Source organism: Malaya genurostris, chromosome 3, assembly GCF_030247185.1.
Source record: "Malaya genurostris strain Urasoe2022 chromosome 3, Malgen_1.1, whole genome shotgun sequence".
Lineage (NCBI taxonomy): Eukaryota > Metazoa > Arthropoda > Insecta > Diptera > Culicidae > Malaya > Malaya genurostris.
The window spans coordinates 87,010,793-87,030,037 of record NC_080572.1 but is presented as its reverse complement, the minus strand read 5'-3'; the positions used below and the strand labels follow the sequence as shown (position 1 = coordinate 87,030,037).

Genomic DNA, 19,245 nt, shown 5'->3' with positions numbered 1-19,245 from the left:
GAATAAACCGAATCTGTAACGTAACTGGCACCACTGACACCGCAATTCGCTCGGTCGCCAACAAAGTCCGAAACCGAAAATCTGCGAATCACGACCCGAAGTAATTTATGCAATTAAGAAACGGGTGCGAAATTTATGGTGCTCTCTTAAGGAGGATCAAAGGAGAGAAAAAAGGGTTTCTTTTTGCCGTCGAGAGCTGAAAGATTAACTGGCTTATGGATTGAATGCGGCTGGCGGAGGTAGCTCCTACGTTTCGGAACTTGCTCGAAATGTGATCTCGATAATGACTTATTTAATTAACTGCATGACAATTTTAGGTATTTCCCATCAAATGTCGTAGATCTGGACAGCTGATTCTTCAATACAAATTTAAAATCAACCGTTCTTTCGTAAATCACTTGAGAAGTCGTTTTAATTGGCTAACAACAGCTGACACACGAGGAAAGATATCGATTACTTGCCCACTGTTGGTTACATCGAATGTCAGCGGTGGGTAGAGCAGCAACAAAACAACAACAACAACAACAACAACAACAACAGCAACTCAATCGAACATTGAAAGGCATAAAATCAATAACACGTGTACGTACTGATTTAATTAGCCCACTACTAATTGATCATTTGTACCGAACAACAAACGAAACTAAACGGGGCATCGAGTTGCACTACTGGGGAGTGAGGAGTCGTTGGATTGATCGATACTTGTAGCATTGTTGTACAGCTCTCCACACCAAATTTGGAACTTACAGAGCAGTGCAGTTGTACGGTGATGTCGATGTCGAAGTGGGCAGAGGTCGAACTGTGAATCAACGATGTGAACTACAAGCGAGTGCATTAAGCGAAGAATATAATAAGCTAATTGGAGTTGGCAAACGCTAGTTCGCATCTGTTTAGATGCTAGATTGTCGTATTTAGAAGATTGATTGACATTATGATTGAAATTTTATATCTAAATTTCTTATTTTACACTTAAACGTACGTTGTAACGTTCAGCTCGTTTTGGGTAAAACATCGAAGTGCAATGTCTAAACTTATGTCTCCAAAGGGCCAAAATTCGAATGTTTCTTTGAGACGGGAATATTTCTTAGCCGTCCTTCGGTTGCTAGTTACCTATGGGGAGCTATTCCCTAATCAGTTAAAACGTCCAACGCCAACCGAAGAAAGAGCAAAACTTTATAGCCTTCGAAGCAAATAAGTACTTGTACATCTATCCAATAGTGACGCATCAGGCATGTCAGGTCTAATTTCATCATTTCGGCTAGCAAAATATTTTGATTTGGAATGCTTTCAAACATCTATTGTTAAGGATCCTTAATGTTGTTTTGATTATCAGTTTTTAAACTCGAAGGGTGCATCGCCAAATTAAATGTAATGCGTGAATACTTATGCTCTGCCCATCTCAATGATACAGCTGACCACAAAGCACTTTTTTGGTGTAAAATGGTCAGTAAAATCGATTCCATGTATTTAGAAGGACCGCACAAGACGCTATCATGTTCATTTTACCTCAAGTTTTTATACTGTATCGTATTCAAGCTTAACTATATATAACATAAAACTGAAGTACTTGCAGAAGAGCGAATAGAGTGCTTCTGATGTGAACAAATCTAACAAATCGATTGCATATAGTTTTAATGACCGCAGCAAACTCGTTTTAACGTTTTACCCCACTTCTTTCCTAGTTATAATATTCGGTTGAAATATGATCTACAATCCAAAAGCAGATTCAATACGATCTATCAATATTGGTTCATATTACGTACAAAACATCTGTGATCCAATCAAACACAATGGGAATGACAGTACTAGCCTGTTTAACCCGTTTCACCCCAATTTAAACTTTCTTTCGCATACCGAAAGCAGTCTGATTGCGGAAGATAAAAATCGTTTGACATTACGGAGAAAGACCTAAAAATAAGATTACAAATGGATTCAATGACCGCACGAATCTTGTTGTTCCGTTTTACCCCAATTTATTTCATAAGTCGTATCAATCTGTCGTAGACGGATCACTGTCAGCAGGAGACACTGACGATACTGATGAGTGGTGATGAGAAAATAGAGAAATAATTATCTGTGCAAAAAAACGAAAGAATGAAACCATGTTTTTTCACATTAATTTTTTTTAATAATTTTCCAAATCAACGTACACTGAACATGTTACCGCGAAAATTTTCAAAGAGCTGCTTAAGCCAAAGCGTATTTTCAACAAAATGTTAGCATAATATAACCAATCTGTTTTTATCAATAATCGATTCGACCATACTCCTTTCAGGATTTAGGAAAATTTTACCTCGAAACTGGTATAAAACCTTCAATGGCAGTTATAAACCATAAAATGTATTTGGATCGTTGAAGTTTTTTTACGTAATATGGACCAATATTGATAGCTTGTATTGGATCTGCTTCCGAATGGTAGATCAAAAGGCTGAATTAAAAAAATATTAAGACTCAATTAAAAAAAATTAGGGTAAAACGGTATAACAGAATTCGTGCAGTCATTGAATCCATTTGTAATCTTATTTCTAGGTTTGTTTGTTTGTTTTATTTTATTAGCGACTTTAACCGTTTCTGGTCATTCGCCGCAGACTTATTTCTAGGTCTTTATTTGTAATATCAATCGATTTTTATCAACCGCAATCAGCCTGCTTTCAAAATACGAAACAAAGTTTTTTAAATGGTATCATACATTGAAGAGTATCAATCGGAAAGGTGAGGTGATTAAATATTTATGAGATGAAATCGATCTATTTCATGATTTAATACCGGACGGTATAAAAATTTTCGTAGCCAAAGATTTGCTTTGTCATTTTCAAAATGTCTACCGATTTCGGTTACCGGCACGCGGCACCCCAAGGTGTTCGGTTACCGGCCTCCCATTTTGTTCGACAAATCGTGAAAATTGTCAGTGATATGCAGGCTGCTGTCGAGACAAATCTGGTCAAGGTTTTGGCCAAACACCTAGCTGCTCATACAGCAGATGGATCGGCTAAGAAAAAACGTAGAAGACCGGCCAAATCAACACCAAAGGCTCCATCTTACAAATCATCGACCAAGAGAGCCAAGGCGTAGTCACCATCGGACAATGAAGACTTTTGTCCAAATCGCTACTAAAAAGAAAATGTTTTTTCTTTGAATAACTGCAGTCTTTACTTATATTTTTTTCATTTTTAGTGAAACTTCTTGGGGTGCTGGTAACCGAACACCTTTTTTGAAATGGCTAAAATTTATCGCATTACTAAATTGATAATTTTTTTTTTCGATCAAATGAATCAACTTAGTTCCTAATCAGTTGTTAGCTAGGAACATTAGCTTTCCATTGATGTATAGATGTTCGCATAATGTGCACTAAGTCAGAAGTTATGAGCTTAAAACAAAATCTACGAAGGGGGGCGGGGGTGGTGGGTTTAAAAAGAACCAGGTTTTGGTCTACGTGTTTTATGAATGGTCCCAAAGCAGTAATGCTCAAATGCTTTAGCACCTCAACTAAGATGCTTATGTTAAATTACAGTACGAGAATCGATTTTATTTTCAGTTTCTGTTTTATTTACCCCATTCTCTAGTACTTGACTATTCACACATATATAAGTATTTTTGACGATAAATGATAATCTGTTTTTTTTTTGCTCCGGAAGAAGACGCAAACCAACGGTGTCGAAACGTGTGAGAACTAAAATATCCGTTCCAGCCCACGGAAAAACTTCTTAATAGATCAAAATTTTGTCGTGATATTATCAGATTACTATTACTATTATTATTATTATCGTTTATTAGCCCTGGTTTTAACTTATTTTGTGGTTTAGTCGTCAGAAAGTAGTTGATATATATACAGGCGACTTTGCATCGTAGCAAAGTAAATTGCGGCCTGTTATGTAGATGGGCAAAACTGACGTGTGCCTACGGTACGAAGCAATATAGAAAAAATAAATCCCAAACCATACCGTTTTAACGGAGAACACAGTAGGAGAAAAAATGAAGACAAATGTTCGAAACATTCAGATTGATATTGGCGAACAGATTGGAGTTCAACAACAGGTAGTGATACAGGATGAACTTCAACTGGATCGTGCAAAGTATCGTACACGCGTTTCGTGCTACCTACTAAGGTTGCCTTCTGAAATGTGTTCTCGCATTTACCAGAGAAGCTTAGTTGATAGAGCCTCTCCAAGATAAGGAGACGGTTGTGGAATCGAGTTCTGGCGACTCTTTTTCAGTTAATTGTTTATTGTTTCGTAGTTTCATTCATCTCTTTGTCTGTTTCTAGATGGCTGTAATGAAAAGTAAAAATTGAGTTCAAGACAGTGCCTAGTGATTTTCGTGGCCATAAATTTAGAAAGTGACGAGGACCTAAAACACTCTCCTTTCCATACTTATTACACGTCGTCTATGAACGGCCTCTCAATTCAGTTTCTGGTTGGAATAATGAATGACATTGCTAAACTGTCAGTATAACCGATTCTGCTAGATAATTGTTTATTTTTAATAATTAGATTACTACCTAGTTATCATTTCCCTCTTGTGTTAGAAAAAGTTTCTAGCGCTAGTTATGACTGCAAATCAAACACAAGTACGCTGTTTTGACCCACATATACTTTTTCTGCACCAAATTTGAACCAATCAAATTCAGAAAAATAACTAATATTTCAGACGGTTCACAGGTTCCAGATTCCGCGCCGGATTCGTTACCTCATAGCTCCAATCGGTCGACTGATTGACTAACTGACGACAATGACAGATCAACTGACTCGACTGGCCACTGGAGCACCGGTCATTTTTGGTCATTAACTTGTTTAATTTAATTAGCCGCTGCCACTGTGGCCTGGGACCCCCCCCGTCCGCAGTGGGGAGGGTCCCATTTTGAGCGGTGGTGGCTCGCAGCAAATGCCGGTAATTTATTTTCATCAATGCACGCAACTCGGGCCCGCTTTTGGGCATTTGGGTTGTCGTCGTCGTCGTCAAAACTCAGAAGCTGCGGCAAGTGTCATGTCCACCCCGGATTTTCCCCAGAGTATTGTTTTACCAGCACATGTCGGCGGTTTGTTCTTTCCAATCACATCGCAAAGCCGTACAGTTCGCATGAATTCGACGGGAATTAAGCTGAAAACGAACAAAAAAAAAAAAAGAAAATGTTTCTTTGCGCTTACGCTTACATAACTGTCATGCTAATCAACTGTTAATCATGGTCATTACTTACATGCCTGCCCTCCTCCTTATGCTCTGTTTATGATGCGCTGTTTTGGCTTGATCCTGTAACGAATAGCACTGGAAGTATCTAAAGGTAATGCTCATTCTTGTTAGTAATCTCTTTGTTCATTGATTTTATTATAAGCTAGCTTGTATTGCTTCTTGATTTTGTTGGCGATGTTATTAGTAATTAATAAAGTTTAAAGAAATTTGCTTTTGATTTTTCTTTCCGTTTCGCCGTCGATTCATCAATACCTAGCAGTTCATGTTGAACCGTCGCGCCACTCAGTAGTTCAACAGTAAACCGTTAGGCAGACACAAAGTTACATATCTTGAAGAACATTAAATTAGGTTCTAAGTGCAAATGACAGCTTCTCTCTTACAAAATTTTTAGATATCTTTCGATAATTTCGTCAGTGAAGATTAAAAAATGGTAGTATTATTCTCTGCAACTTGTCAGGGAGAAGCATCTGTCATTTGCACTTAGGACCTAATCTAATGTTCATCGAGATATCTCTAGTTGAGATATTTAAATTGTATCGGAGTACATTCAAGTCTTTTTTTATGCGAGAGATTCGTATAGCATAGAAAGAAATCGCACAAAAAATACCACATAGCTTCGAAAATTCGTATAAGAAAAAGAAAAATAACATATTTTTGAAAATTCGTATTGAAAAAATGCAAAGCTGAAGAAAAAAATTGTTGGCAGATGTCTCAAGAAACATGAAACATCGAGATCTGGTGTTATCTCGAATTTTTATTTCATAAATATCGACTTTAGGAACTTGAGAATTCTGGAATCGAACTTATTTTTGGTACTAAACCGTCAAGATCTGTTGTAATCACGAAAAATAATTGTTTCAAGTCCCAGAGTGTCGAATAATCTTATTTTTAGATTACCGAAACCAGAAACTCGCCTAAGTTCAAAAATTCGTGTAACATTGAAAATGCGCCCGGAAGAATTTTTTTTGACTTGATGCCAATTTTTTTAGAAATGCACAAGACGTCGAGATCTTGTAAAACAATTTTTTTTTTGAAAAACGCTTAATCTCCCAAGTAGCAAACATTGTTCTAGTACTGAATTTATGACCTCTTCTCGCAACGTTTATGCTATTGGAAAAGCGCACTTTTCTTGTATGATGTGCATCAAGTTTCTTGTTTCATATGTTTCACAACAGTAATATTTGCTAAGTTGAAACCGGAATTGAAACTGCTCAAATGATCTTGTCGTACAGTCAGTTGAAAAAACACAATCCATTCAAGTTTTTGGTGTGGTTTCACATGCAGGAATATAAATGAATTCTACATCCCTTATAAAAACATGTTGAATCAATTGTCGAGCATATCTAACAAAAATAACCGATATGAAGCAATTGTGAAACATGCCAATTATAACAAGTTTTAATTGCTACTTGGGCTTAGACAGTCGACCTATTTTTTTTAGATATCACTAGATCTCTTGTAAACCGTTTAGTTTTGAAAAAGCGCATAACATAAAAATTTTTTTTTTGAAAAATACCGAATTTAAGTTTTCTGAAATCGGATTTTTTTTATGCCAAAACGTCGAGATCTGGTGTTAACTCGAAAAAAAAAATTTAAAAATATCTACTTTAAGGTATCGAAAAATTTTGATATTTCTGAAATAGATTTTTTTGGTGCCAAATGTTTTTGAAATGCACGAATGAAAAAAGAAAATTGTTGAAAAGTAGTTTTTCTATGGCCCAGAGAGTCGAGTGGAATGTTTTTGTGTAGATAACATTGGATCTCCACGTTTCGTGCATTTTGAAGACGAAACAAGAAAACCGCAAATCCGTAGCCTAAACAAGAAAACACAATTTTGGCCAGATGCCTTAAAAATTCATGAAATATCGAGCTCTGGCGTTAGTTCAAAAGTTATTTAGGGGTTTGGTACCACGTGGGTACCGAATTTGTGTTAAGTACACATAGCTATTTTCATTTTTTTATGTTTCGCTTTCAGCTCATCAGTGCGTTAGCAGTTTATGTTGAACTGCTAACGCCACATAACGGTTCAACATAAACCGCTCAGCAGATGTAAAGTTAATGCTTTTTACATATACACTTATCACACCGAAGTGCTATGTCTTTACTGACGTGCCGAAAGAAACGAAACTAAGTGACAACGTTCTGGCCGTCAACAGATAGTAGTTATTTAGGGGTTTTGTACCACGTGGGTACCGGATTTGTGCTAAGTACACATAACTAGTTAGTTCAAAAGTTTTGTTTTAGAAAAATTTTGAGACTTCCGAAATCGAATTTTGTTTTCATGGTAAATGGTTTAGAAATGTCAAATGTTTTGGCAATGCACAAAACGTCGAGATCTGAAGTTATCTCGAAAACAAAATAAGAACAATATCGACATAAGGACTAAAATATTTTGAGATGCCCTAAAGCTCAAAACATCTGATGTTATCCTAAAAAACAATTTTTTTTTAGAAAAAAAACCGACGAGGAGTTCGAAAAATTTGGAGATTTCCGTTTTTTTATGCCAATTGTTTTAGGAATGCACAAAACGTCGAATATGATATAAACTCGAAGTTTTTTTTTTGTAGAAATTCCAATTCTAAGACTTAGCAAAATTTGAGATTACAAAAAACGATTAATTTTTACCTTTTTGTTTTAGTAAAGCTTAAAACGTCGAGATCTGATGATATCTGGAAAGTTACCTAGCGAACGACCGGAAAGGTTAAAGCCGAGTAGATATAAATGACATTAAGGGCTGAGGATAGTACCGTAAAGTGGTAGGTTTTTTGCTATTTTCCCGTTTCAAATTATATTTTCTTGGAAACGGTGCAGAATATAGAAAAACCCACCTGACAATCTCTTCGAAATTTAGTTGAGAATATTCTGTGAAATTTTGTAGAATGATTCATTGAGTTTAGCGGTCGTGTTGTATTTTTTTCTGACTGAAGAACTGCTGAAAATTGGAACGCTCGGAAATTCATACCTCTACTTGTTCATCGAATATCTCGGTTTTGAAGGCTTGTATCATAAATCTACCGTGACAAAGTCTAGATAATTTAGTTTAGCTGCGATTAGTACATAAAAACATATATGTTATCGCGATAAAAATAAAGTCTTATATTTTTCTGTGATACAAAGTCAGTTTCAATGCATCCGCCATTTTTTTCGCTTTGGTTTCCTGATAGCATTCTGAAAAAGGAGAGAGAAATAAAATTGGCTCGACAAGACTGCCAAACACACATACGTTTCATTGTATATAAACACATTTTTTGTTTCGCATTCAATCTTTGTGAAAGTTGAATATTTTTTCATTGTACATTGGAATCTATGTAATGTTCGGGTTTATTTGATAAAATTTTTCATCAAAATAATAACATGTACGCTGGCAACCCGGTACAGTTTGCTCATATACGCGAGAGTACAAGAGAAATACGATGCGCAAAGGGAATTGAGCGAGCCACGTGGTCGATTTAAAACTCAACACGCGACCCTCTGTCCTCAGACCTTAATAATAATAATAATGATATCTCGAAAAAAATCTTTTTATTAGGAAAATACCGACTTTAGGCCTTGGAAAAATTTTAAGATTTTCGAAGTCGAATTTTGTTTGATGTCGATTGTTTTAGAAATACAGAAAAACGTCGAGATCTGATGTTATCTCGAATATTTTTTTGAAAAAAGCCGACTCTAATTTCCGAGATCGATTTTTTTTGGATTTCAATTGTTTTAGGAATGCACAAAACGTCGAGCCTGATATAAACTCGAATTATTTTGTGGAAATTCCTACTCTAAAACTTGGCAAAATTTGAGATTTCAGAAATCGATTTTTTATGCCTTTTTGTTTTAGTAAACTCAAATGTCGATGATATCTGGAAAGTTACTTAGCGAATGGCATTAATAATAATGATATCTCGAAAAAAATCTTTTTTTTTAAATACCGACTTTAGGCCTTGGAAAAAATTTAAGATTTCCGAAGTCGAATTTTGTTTGATGTCGGTTGTTTTAGAAATACACAAAACGTCGAGATCTGATGTTATCTCGAATATTTTTTTGAAAAATGCCGACTCTAATTTCCAAAATCGATTTTTTTTTGCATTTCAATTGTTTTAGAAATGCAAAAAACGTCGTCGATGTCGATTTCGAGAGTTTTCTCTTAATGTCCATTGTTTTAGAAAATGCACAAAACGTCGAGAACTGAGGTAACCTCCTCAAAAAAAAATTTTTTTTTATTCAAGTAAAATGCTTTGTTGCCAATTGTTTTAGAAATGCACTAAACGTCGAAATCTGATAATATATGAAATAAAAAATGTTTAGATGGATGCAAATATTGAGGTTTCCGAAATCGAGAAAAAAAACTTTTTTGTCATTTAGGGGTTAGCCAAATTTTGTGCTAGGGCACATAACCGCTTTTATTATTTTTACGTTTCGTCTTTGACTCATCAGTGCAGAGCAGTTCGAATTGAACTGCTTAGTGCTAAACTCGGCAGTTCAATTTGAACCGCTAAGCAACTTTTTTGTGCTTATTTTTTTTGCAATGCACGAAACGTCGAGATCTATCTCGAAAAATATATTTGATTTTACGTTTCGTCTTAGACTCATCAGTGCGTAGCAGTTTATGTTGAACTGCTACCTCCGACCTGACGGTTCAACATAAACCGCTAGGCAGACGTAAAGTTAATGCTATTTGCAAAACACTTCTTTGGTTATTACAACTCAGTGTAATATCAAAACTGACGTCCCGAACGCAACCAGTTTCGGCTTGCTAGCCGTACGGATTGTGGTATGTTTAAGAGGTAAAAGGCTTTTACCCTTTAGTTTATGCTAGATGCACATAACCAATTTCATTTGATTTTACGTTTGATCGAAAAATGTAATTTTTAGGAAAATGCCGATTAGAGTTTGATATTTCCGAAATCGAAGTTTTTTTTAATGCCAATTGTTTCAGAAATGCATGAAACATCTCGACGGCCGCTAAAATTGAAAATTCGCATAAAAAAGTCGTATTAAATCCGTATAAGAAATTATATGAAAAGAGACTTGAATGTACAGTGATCTTACTGATGATGTCCCGAACATAAATAAGTTTACGGCATTGTGCTTTTGGTAGGTTCAGTTCAAAGGGATAAAGTAGCGACATTCCGATCTCTGCCTATAGCTCACAATTGTGAACGGAAATGGGAACCACCGTATTTGAGAGAGAAAAAAAAGAGCTTAAGAATTCAAAATGACTGCGTCTCAATCAGTAAACTATTGTTTTTGTTTTACTTTTTAACTGGTGAGCAATTCCAGAAATGCTTAGCAGATCATCAGACTCGACCTGCTCCGATTTGGATGAAACTTTGCACATGGCTTCAGTATGGCAAACCATAAGTTTTGAAACGATTGAGAGGTCAATCCGACTCACGACTTATTTTTAAAAAAGGCGTATGTATTTTTCAATAATTACAAAATAATCCGAAAAAATTAAATAAAAAAAAGCATGGTTTTAACTTTTTTTTGATAATTTTTATTTTAAAGCTGTTATTAAAATCTACAGATTGATGGCTATCTCATCCGTGCCTTTTGAAAAATGAAGAAGTTACAGCTAAAACAGTTTACGGGTCTCGTTGTAATTCGGAAACCGTTCATCGTTCAAAAATGGCGTCCAGGAAGAAGTTGTAGGGAATCAATAGGGCACTCTAAAAATATATACACTGAAAAAAAAATTGATTTTTTTTCTCAATAATTTCAAAATGAACCAAAAAATTTATTTTTTGTACTTGTAATAATTGTAGATGTAGCAAGCAAATAAACAATTCATGGAAATATAAAAATGGTGTTATAATCAAATATCCAAGTATCTCAAGAACAACTTTTTTTAGAAGAAAGGATATCATGAACAAATTTATTGCCTTTAACCTGAAGAATAATATTCTACTGTTTAAATGATTATCTTTCAACGAGAACATGAAATTTCGAATATATCTGTAAATTGTTTAGCTGTAACTTCTTCATTTTTCAGAAGGCACAAATGGGATAGCCATCAATCTGTAAGTTTTAATAAGAGCTTTAAAATAAAAATTATCAAAAAAAAAATAAAACCCTGATTTTTTTTTATTTAACTTTTTCGGATTATTTTATAATTATTGAGAAAAAAAAAAGCAAAACTTTTTTTTAAGTGTATATTTTTTTAGAGTGCTCAATCGATTCCCTACAACTTCTTCCTGAACGCCATTTTTGTACAATTACAATGATAATCCGAGTTACAACGATTTGAAAAAGGCAATTTTTGTGAAATACAAAAATACATACGCCCTTTTTAAAAATCAGTCGTGAGTCGGATTGACCTCTCAATCGGTTCAAAACTTATGGTTTGCCATACTGAAGCCATATACAAAGTTTCATCCAAATCGGAGAAGGCCGATTCTGATTTTGTCACTTTTTCGTCTACTTATTCCTGGAATTGCTCTGGTGTATTATGATTTTGACAAGAGCGCTAAAATGTTCAATGTAATTAATCAAATTAGAAGAAACTTAAAACAATTAGATTTTTTTCGCTTTATTCGATATGACGTACTGTCGCCGTAAACTTAGTTTTCCATTTAATCTGTAGCGAATGAAAGACAGACGGTAAACTACTCAAAAACTACCCAGTTTTAACTCAGCTATGGTCGCTCCATTTAAAAACTGAAACTAGCGAAAAAATAACTCCCGAGGCAGAATTTCGGACGCTCGAACTTTTCCTATCCGGATAAACCGTTCTGTCAATTGAACTACTTTGGATGCGATGAAACAAAACTCGAAAAGGCAACCAGGGGTAATTTTTTCGCAAGTTTCTACTCTGAGCTATTTTGACTGTCTTTCGTTCCGTACTGATTAGAAGCTTTAATAATAATCAAACTATTATTTCAAGATTCGAATGGTTTAATAGTTCGCCGTTTTTTATACTTTGTCCGTTTCTTCAAATTTCGTTCCAAAACAAATGTAGTTATGATTTCGTTTTCGGTTACCGATAAACCAATGCTAATCAAATACAAACATTTCACTATTTCAAAATTCATTTACAGACCTACACCCACTTACATGTATGTGTTGTCATCAGTGGAATACCCTGTTGCCCGCCGGCTGTAAGTTTTAGTGATTTCATGTTTGAATTAGTTTCCTTTGTTACCCCGATGTTAGAATGATGTTGTTTGTGTTTTTGTTTCCTTCGTTCAAGTGTTCAATTCTTTTTCCCTGCAGCTACGGTTTGGCCCCAACGTTTAAGTTTAGTCGCTTGATTGCTGGTTGCCCACCGTAAGGTAGACTAGTCTCCTCCGGAAGTCTCCGGTTTCTCTGGTTTGATAGCATTGTTGCATAGTTTTCCTTTTTTTTTATTTCGTTCAAATGCTTCGTTTGAAAATTGATTATTTGCGTGTGATTTGAATAATGCATTATTTAATATCAAAGCCCTCCAGTTGCGAACAGCAAACCGCTGAGCTGTCCACGGAATCGAAGTTCCGCGTCTGCCATTGCATAAATTGAATTTGCAGTTCGTTGGCTTGATCGGTCAGCGGTGATGTGGAGCATGCGATAAGAACCAACGCCCAGCTCGGAACGTCGTGTTTTTCTTCGATCAAACGTTGTCTGTTTCCTATTATTTCATGTGTGTGTGTACTTGGCAGCAGCAGCAGCAGCAGCAACAGAAGCTTTGACGTTGTTCGTTCCTATTTTGTTGTAACAATTTTCAACCGCTACGAAACTAACAGCCGTTTTCTTTCTCAATTTTCTCCAGGCCTCCCGGCGAGTAGACGACCTGTTCGAAGATCTGCGCGATGGACACAACCTTCTTTCGCTCTTGGAAGTACTATCTGGCGAACATCTTGTAAGTATGCATAACCGTACCGCGAGACGCCAGTTGTTCTTTTTTTTCTGTCGGATGAAATTTCACAACACAGGAACAACCTACGGCACTCATATCTGGTCTCTCGATCGGATAGAACTGTATAGTAACACATCGTACCATTTTCTTCCTTCTTTCAGCCAAGGGAGAAAGGAAAAATGCGTTTCCACATGCTGCAGAACGCACAGATGGCGTTGGACTTTCTGCGCTTCAAGAAAATCAAACTGGTCAACATCCGGGCGGAGGACATCGTGGACGGTAATCCGAAGCTCACCCTCGGTCTCATTTGGACCATCATCCTGCACTTCCAGGTAGGTGTCCGTGGGTTTTTTTCCTGTTGTTCGAGAGAGGCTACCACCCTACGAGAGGCTTCGGGGTTTTATCCGAAAGGTAGTTGATTATTTTTCAGCAGAGTTAAATATTTGAACAAGTGCTACTTTGGGTCGCTGTTCCAAATGCGGTAGCATGCATACCATTCGAATGAGTACAGCACAGGTGTAAGTAATGTTCAGTTTGGAAAAGTAACTTTAACTAAGACTCTGTTACTTATAATGGACAACGTTTTAGTTGTTATTAATATCTACACACTTCGAAAAAAGCGTGTAAATTCCCGTCTTTTGGGCCTGAGTGTCAAAAATGATTCGTTTCCACATTTGTTTCGTCACATTGCTCATGCTAACCGATGTATGTCGAGTTTTGAATTACATTTTCTACCGCAATGCACGGTTGTAGACTACAACTGCCAGCTTGCTTGTTACATCTTAGACGGAGAAATTGGAACACACATATTTTAAAAACGAGTAATATGCCGATTTGTTTTTCATAAGCTTGATGAAAAACTCTTATTAAACTCTTGGTTCTTGGCAAATAAACACACATTGTGCAAACCGGCGAAGCATTTTCCTTAACAATTACTAAGAATTTTGCAGTCACACCACCCACGTTATTTATCACCATATTGGCATAGATGGTGTTTGCTAACATGACTCGGAACAAGTTTTGCCAATTCTAACCTTAAAAGGGTGCTTCATACGGGGTGTGGATTCCGGCCTGCGCTTATTATTTGCGTCGAAGTTGTCTATCGAAGCGGACACATTCGCGGGCTGCCGTGGAATGGCATGATAGCTACTAAGTATACCTACACTACGCATTCAAGATCTAATAACCCCTTTCGGGTGCAATTATTTCCATTTCCTATGCGGGGGTGCAGCGATTAGTTCTGCTTGTGCAGAACCCGCACGAAGGAATTTCGTAACGCGTAGAACCTAACCTACTCATTTTACCATAGCACACGGGTAGGTGATCGATCGATTATTTCATTACATTCGATACTGCGACGATGTGCGGAGGATTGTTTGCTTGGGTGGATGCTTGTTGAGTAATGTTGACACCGGAACTGACAACGCCCGCTTCTCGGTGTCTGTGGCGAAACACCTTGACCATGGGCAGAACATGGTTTTGATTGTTCCTTCTCTCAAAAAGCAACGTAAACACCAGTGAATGTGTGTAGTCAATGCTGAAGAAAAGTTATCACAATGATTCGGTATGCAAATTAACCCCATCACTCAAATGTAAATATCAATTATTATCGATGTTTGATTTTGCGTCATTGTAATTAATTGATTGATTCGTTTCTGTGCATTCCAACCGAAATGCACTCGGGAGTGGCATTGTGAGATCAAACAAAAGTCTCAATTGGTTGTTATTATGTTAGTATTTATAGATTGCTAAATATGCTATCGGTTTAATAGTTTAAATATCTAAATCGAAAGCAAAATATCTAAATCGAAAACAAAATAACATGTACCGGATGTACTATCCAGGGTTAATCAAGAAAATTTCCAACCCGGGAAGATCTTTGATCACATCAGGAATCGAATCCGATATCTTCAGTATCGGACAGTAATTCACCTGGCCCTTCCCGCCGGATTAGTTCATCGCTACACACATCTGCTACGATGGAGTAACGAGACTGCGGATGAGCAGAGTCAAGCCCAATTCCATCAACAACTGTCGATCCCAATTAGTTTCCCAAATCTATTCCTTAAATTATTAATCAAACCTTGCGATCAAGGTCAAGGGAAAACTTAACACACTGACACACTCCAAATAGTCACTACCTGCTTCGCGCGCGAGGCTCAAACGTTTGTAGACTGCTCATTATTTTTAACTCTCAAACAAACTAAAAATCCATCATCATACCGAACACAGTAACTTAATACGTCTCACAATAATATATATAAACAAAAGGAAAAAACAATCTTCGTATACGTAAAAAAAATAAAATATCTAAAAAAATGGAACTAACTAAATATTTGCTTACAAAGCGGACTTTATGTGTGAAATACATAACTTTTTGAACTCCACCAATGTCGTTGTGCGTTTGATTTCTCTTGGCATCGAATTGAAAAAAACTTATTCACTTGTACAAAAATGAGTTCTTGCAAATCAGTTCCTCTTTCAATTTGATCACACAAATATCGAGGCAGTATGCCATTTAATATCTTGAAAATAAATACCATGGTTAAGTAGTAAATTCTCTGCTTCACTGAAAGCCATTGTAATGCGTTTAGTAAAAAATCTGAGAAGGTATATCTACTACATTTTAGAATTAATCGCATGATTTTTTTATCAATTATGACTCCAAGATACTTAATTTCTCTAACGCGATCATTAGTTTGACCATCAATTTCCACATTGGCGTCATGACCGGTGCTAACAGAAGAAATAACCATATATTTAGTTTTCGCGACGTATAGTTTTAGTTGCTTAAATTTTAACCATCGAACCAGCGAACTTAGATCCTCGTTCAAATGTGCAACAGCTTCATTGAAATCTTTAGCCATGATGAACAGAACAGTATCATCAGCAAACAGATTTATATCACAGAAACATAAGACTCGCTTCACATCATTAATATACATAATAAATAAAATAGGACCTAACACACTTCCCTGAGGCACACCAAGTGAATTACCGAGGAAACTAGACACTACATTGTTAAAAACAGTCCTTTGAAATCTACCACATAAATAGTTTTCAAACAATTCATGTGCCATTCCCCCGATGCCAAAACGCCGTAATGTCTGCAACAATAAAGGTCTTAAAATTGTTTCAAAGGCTCTCTTCAGATCCAAGAACACAGCAAAAATACTCTCTTTGGCTTCTATTTTCTCCTTCCATTCTGCCAATACTAGGTTCAAAACGGTTTCACAAGAGTGACCCTTACGATATCCCGATTGTTCCGATATTAGCAAACTGTTAGAGTTCAAATAGTTAATCAACTGATCTTTAACAACAAGTTCCAGAATTTTTTCCAGCGTGTGCAACATGTTAGTGGGACGGTACTCCTCGGCTTTATCCGTTCCAGTAACCTTGGGGATAGGAACTACCAGAGATTCTCTCCACACTTTTGGCACGTGCCCCGTGTACAACGATTCATTTACCAAATCCAGTAGATCGTGCCCGATAACATGAAAGCAATCCTGTATCACTTTTCAGTTAACATTGTCAATACCAGTCGATTTTCCCAAATTAAAACAAATATTTTTCAATTGTTCAAAAGTGATTGGTTGAAATTCATCAAGTCTACAATAGTTATTCATCGGCTGTGTTATTTCAACAGGTTCACCTACCAATTCTATACTTTAATTGCTTTGATTTACAGCACAAAACAGAAGTATTTATAAAACACTTTCTATTTATCTGTTTAAAGCACAATTAGTCACTTGCTTAGGTAAAATGTTTTCACAAAAAGCCTATTTCCTATTTCACACAAAATTTATCACCATTTGTCTCAGCACTAAAACCGCACAAGTTTCCATGTTCGCCATTCAATGCTAAATTCCAAAAAACATCGAGATCTGCTGTTATCCTGAAAATTTAATTTCATGTATTTCCAAGACATTTCGCATCAAAAAATATTTCTTCATTTGCGGAAATCTTCCAAGGTCGATCGAAAAAAAATTGTTTTTTTTTTACATTACACCAGATCTAGACGTTTCATGCATTTCTAAGATATTTGGCATCAAAATTTTTTTCAATTTTGCAGTTTGGACGTTTTATGCGTTTATAGGTTATTTCGCAAACAAAAATTCTTTATTTTTGCATTTTTTTTTTCGTGGAATTCCGAAGTTACGCGATTGTTTTTCGCGGATTTTTTTTCAGACGTTACGTGGGACCACTGTGCACTGGAATAGGGAAAAAAGTTGCATACACAAAAAGCGATATCTCCGTTAAAAATGGACGAATTTTAACAATCTGCAGTTTGTTATATAGTATAGTTGGATTGTAGAGCTTATATCCCAAAACATGTTTTGTTTACAATGCCAATTGTGACAGATATTTTCGAAAAACTGCATTTTTGCCTTTTTCATATTGAAAGGTTATGCAATCATTGTGAAAACCGACTTTTGAACCGAGGCCCGGAGGGCCGAGTGTCATATACCATTCGACTCAGTTCGTCGAGTACGCAAGTGTATGTGTGTATGTGGGTATGTAACGTTTTTTTGCACTAACTTTCCTCGGAGATGGCTGATTTGATTTTCACAAACTTATATTCAAATGAGAGGTCTTGTGGTCTCTTCGAAGGAATATCCCTTCATCTTCAGGGCAAAAACGACAGCAAATACTTGAACAAAAACGACAACAAATACTTGACGAAAAATATAGGATATACCTTCGAAACGTCGGTTTTTAGCGCAAAATAAATATTTTGTAAAGCAACACTTAACCAAAAAGCCATCTTTCAATAAATTTCTGAGTTTTGTTTGGATCTGACTTCCGGTTTCGGAGTTATGGGGTAAAATGTATAAAAAAAAATCAAAATATGTGTTTTTCAGAGATGGCGTGACCGATTTTCACAAACTTAGGTTCAAATGAATGGTCTTATGGTCCCACACAAAATTTCTGAATGTCATTTGGATCCGACTTCCGGTTCCAGAATTATAGGGTAAAGTTTGGAAAAAAATTTATACCATCATTTAGTGGGGTGAAACAAAAAACAAAACAAAATTTTTTTAAACTAACCTCAAAACTACTCCATTCGATAGTCATTATCAGTAGATGGCCAAACAAACTGACTTCGGCTATCCTGGTTCCCAGTTTCCGATTCCGATACACAGGAAATAGTGATCATATTTTCTCAAATTGATCTCACTTACTTTTCTCACTAATGGTTTGAACAATTTTCACAAACTTAGGTTTTAATGGAAGGTCCTGTGGTCTTGTACGGAATTCCAGAATTTCATTGGTAAAGTGTGTTAAAACTTTTATACCTTCACGCGGGCGAAACAGAAAACGTGAAAAAATTTCAAAGCGGCAAAAATAAAACTACTCCAATTGGTAGTCATTATCAGTAAACGGTCAACTAAATCGAAGAATTCTATTTTAACGAATATCACAGTATTATATATGATATTATGATGATTAAAACAGGTTTTACATAAAAGTTTGGATAACTCGGAAAGTAATCATAGAATCTAAAAACAAAAACAACAGCGTAAATACTACTTCTTGGATGACCTTTCATTTTCAACCAGTTTGGTAAATATCGGTTCCGCTTCGCTTCGGGGTAATCACCACGGGGACTGGTTTCGAACTTAGGTGGTTTAAGTTGCAAACTTCCCTGCGAGTGTTATGGACTGTGACATTTGACTATAAATAGTTGGAAATAAATCATATTTAACATTCTCATAACGTCAACTTAAAAATCTATATTTAGTCTCACTTTACCTAAATAAAGCTTGCTTCAGATAGAATTGGAACAAAGACAATTGCCTATATTTCAGTTATTTATTATAGAATTCAAGATCTTTTTTTATACAAATGTAGCGTTTTCTTCATACTTTTAAGAAAAAATACGGATAAAATTATTCGTCACTGTTTCGAAGGAATTCTCGAATTTTTCCTGTAACACGGCTCATTAGGCGGCGCACACCTTCTTCGTCAATCGTTTTAGCTATCTTATTCCACCAGGTCGTCATCTGATTGATGTATTTGACAACCTCTCCCTTTGTCTTGAGTCTCCTCTTCATGATTGCTCAGTATTTCTCAATAGGGCGGAACTGGGGGCAGTTGGGTGGGACGAATTTTGACCACACTATTCTGCTTTATGGTCCGATTTCGCTGTTTGCTAGCTCGATACGGCTACTATGGGCAGCACCGGATTTTCTGGCCAAATCACGGTTCGACAGATTAGGATTCCTCTTAATCGTCTT

The 19,245-nt window shown here is 36.1% G+C and overlaps 1 protein-coding gene across 40 annotated transcripts in view; it reads left to right on the top strand.

Moving 5' to 3' along the window:
* Window positions 1-19,245, top strand: part of LOC131437101 (dystonin) — a 531,610-nt gene that overhangs the window by 324,536 nt on the left and 187,829 nt on the right. For 24 of the 40 annotated variants that reach the window (XR_009230701.1, XM_058606233.1, XM_058606234.1 and 21 more), the window contains exons 4-7: window positions 5,261-5,278; window positions 12,213-12,272; window positions 12,920-13,009; window positions 13,168-13,338. Coding sequence is in view for 39 of the 40 variants with exons in the window: in XM_058606233.1 (XP_058462216.1) it covers window positions 5,261-5,278; window positions 12,213-12,272; window positions 12,920-13,009; window positions 13,168-13,338 (339 nt within the window). In the remaining variant the exon portion in view is untranslated. The remainder of the gene's footprint in view (window positions 1-5,260; window positions 5,279-12,212; window positions 12,273-12,919; window positions 13,010-13,167; window positions 13,339-19,245) is intronic. The other 16 variants (XM_058606235.1, XM_058606230.1, XM_058606227.1 and 13 more) reach the window with 2 other exon arrangements.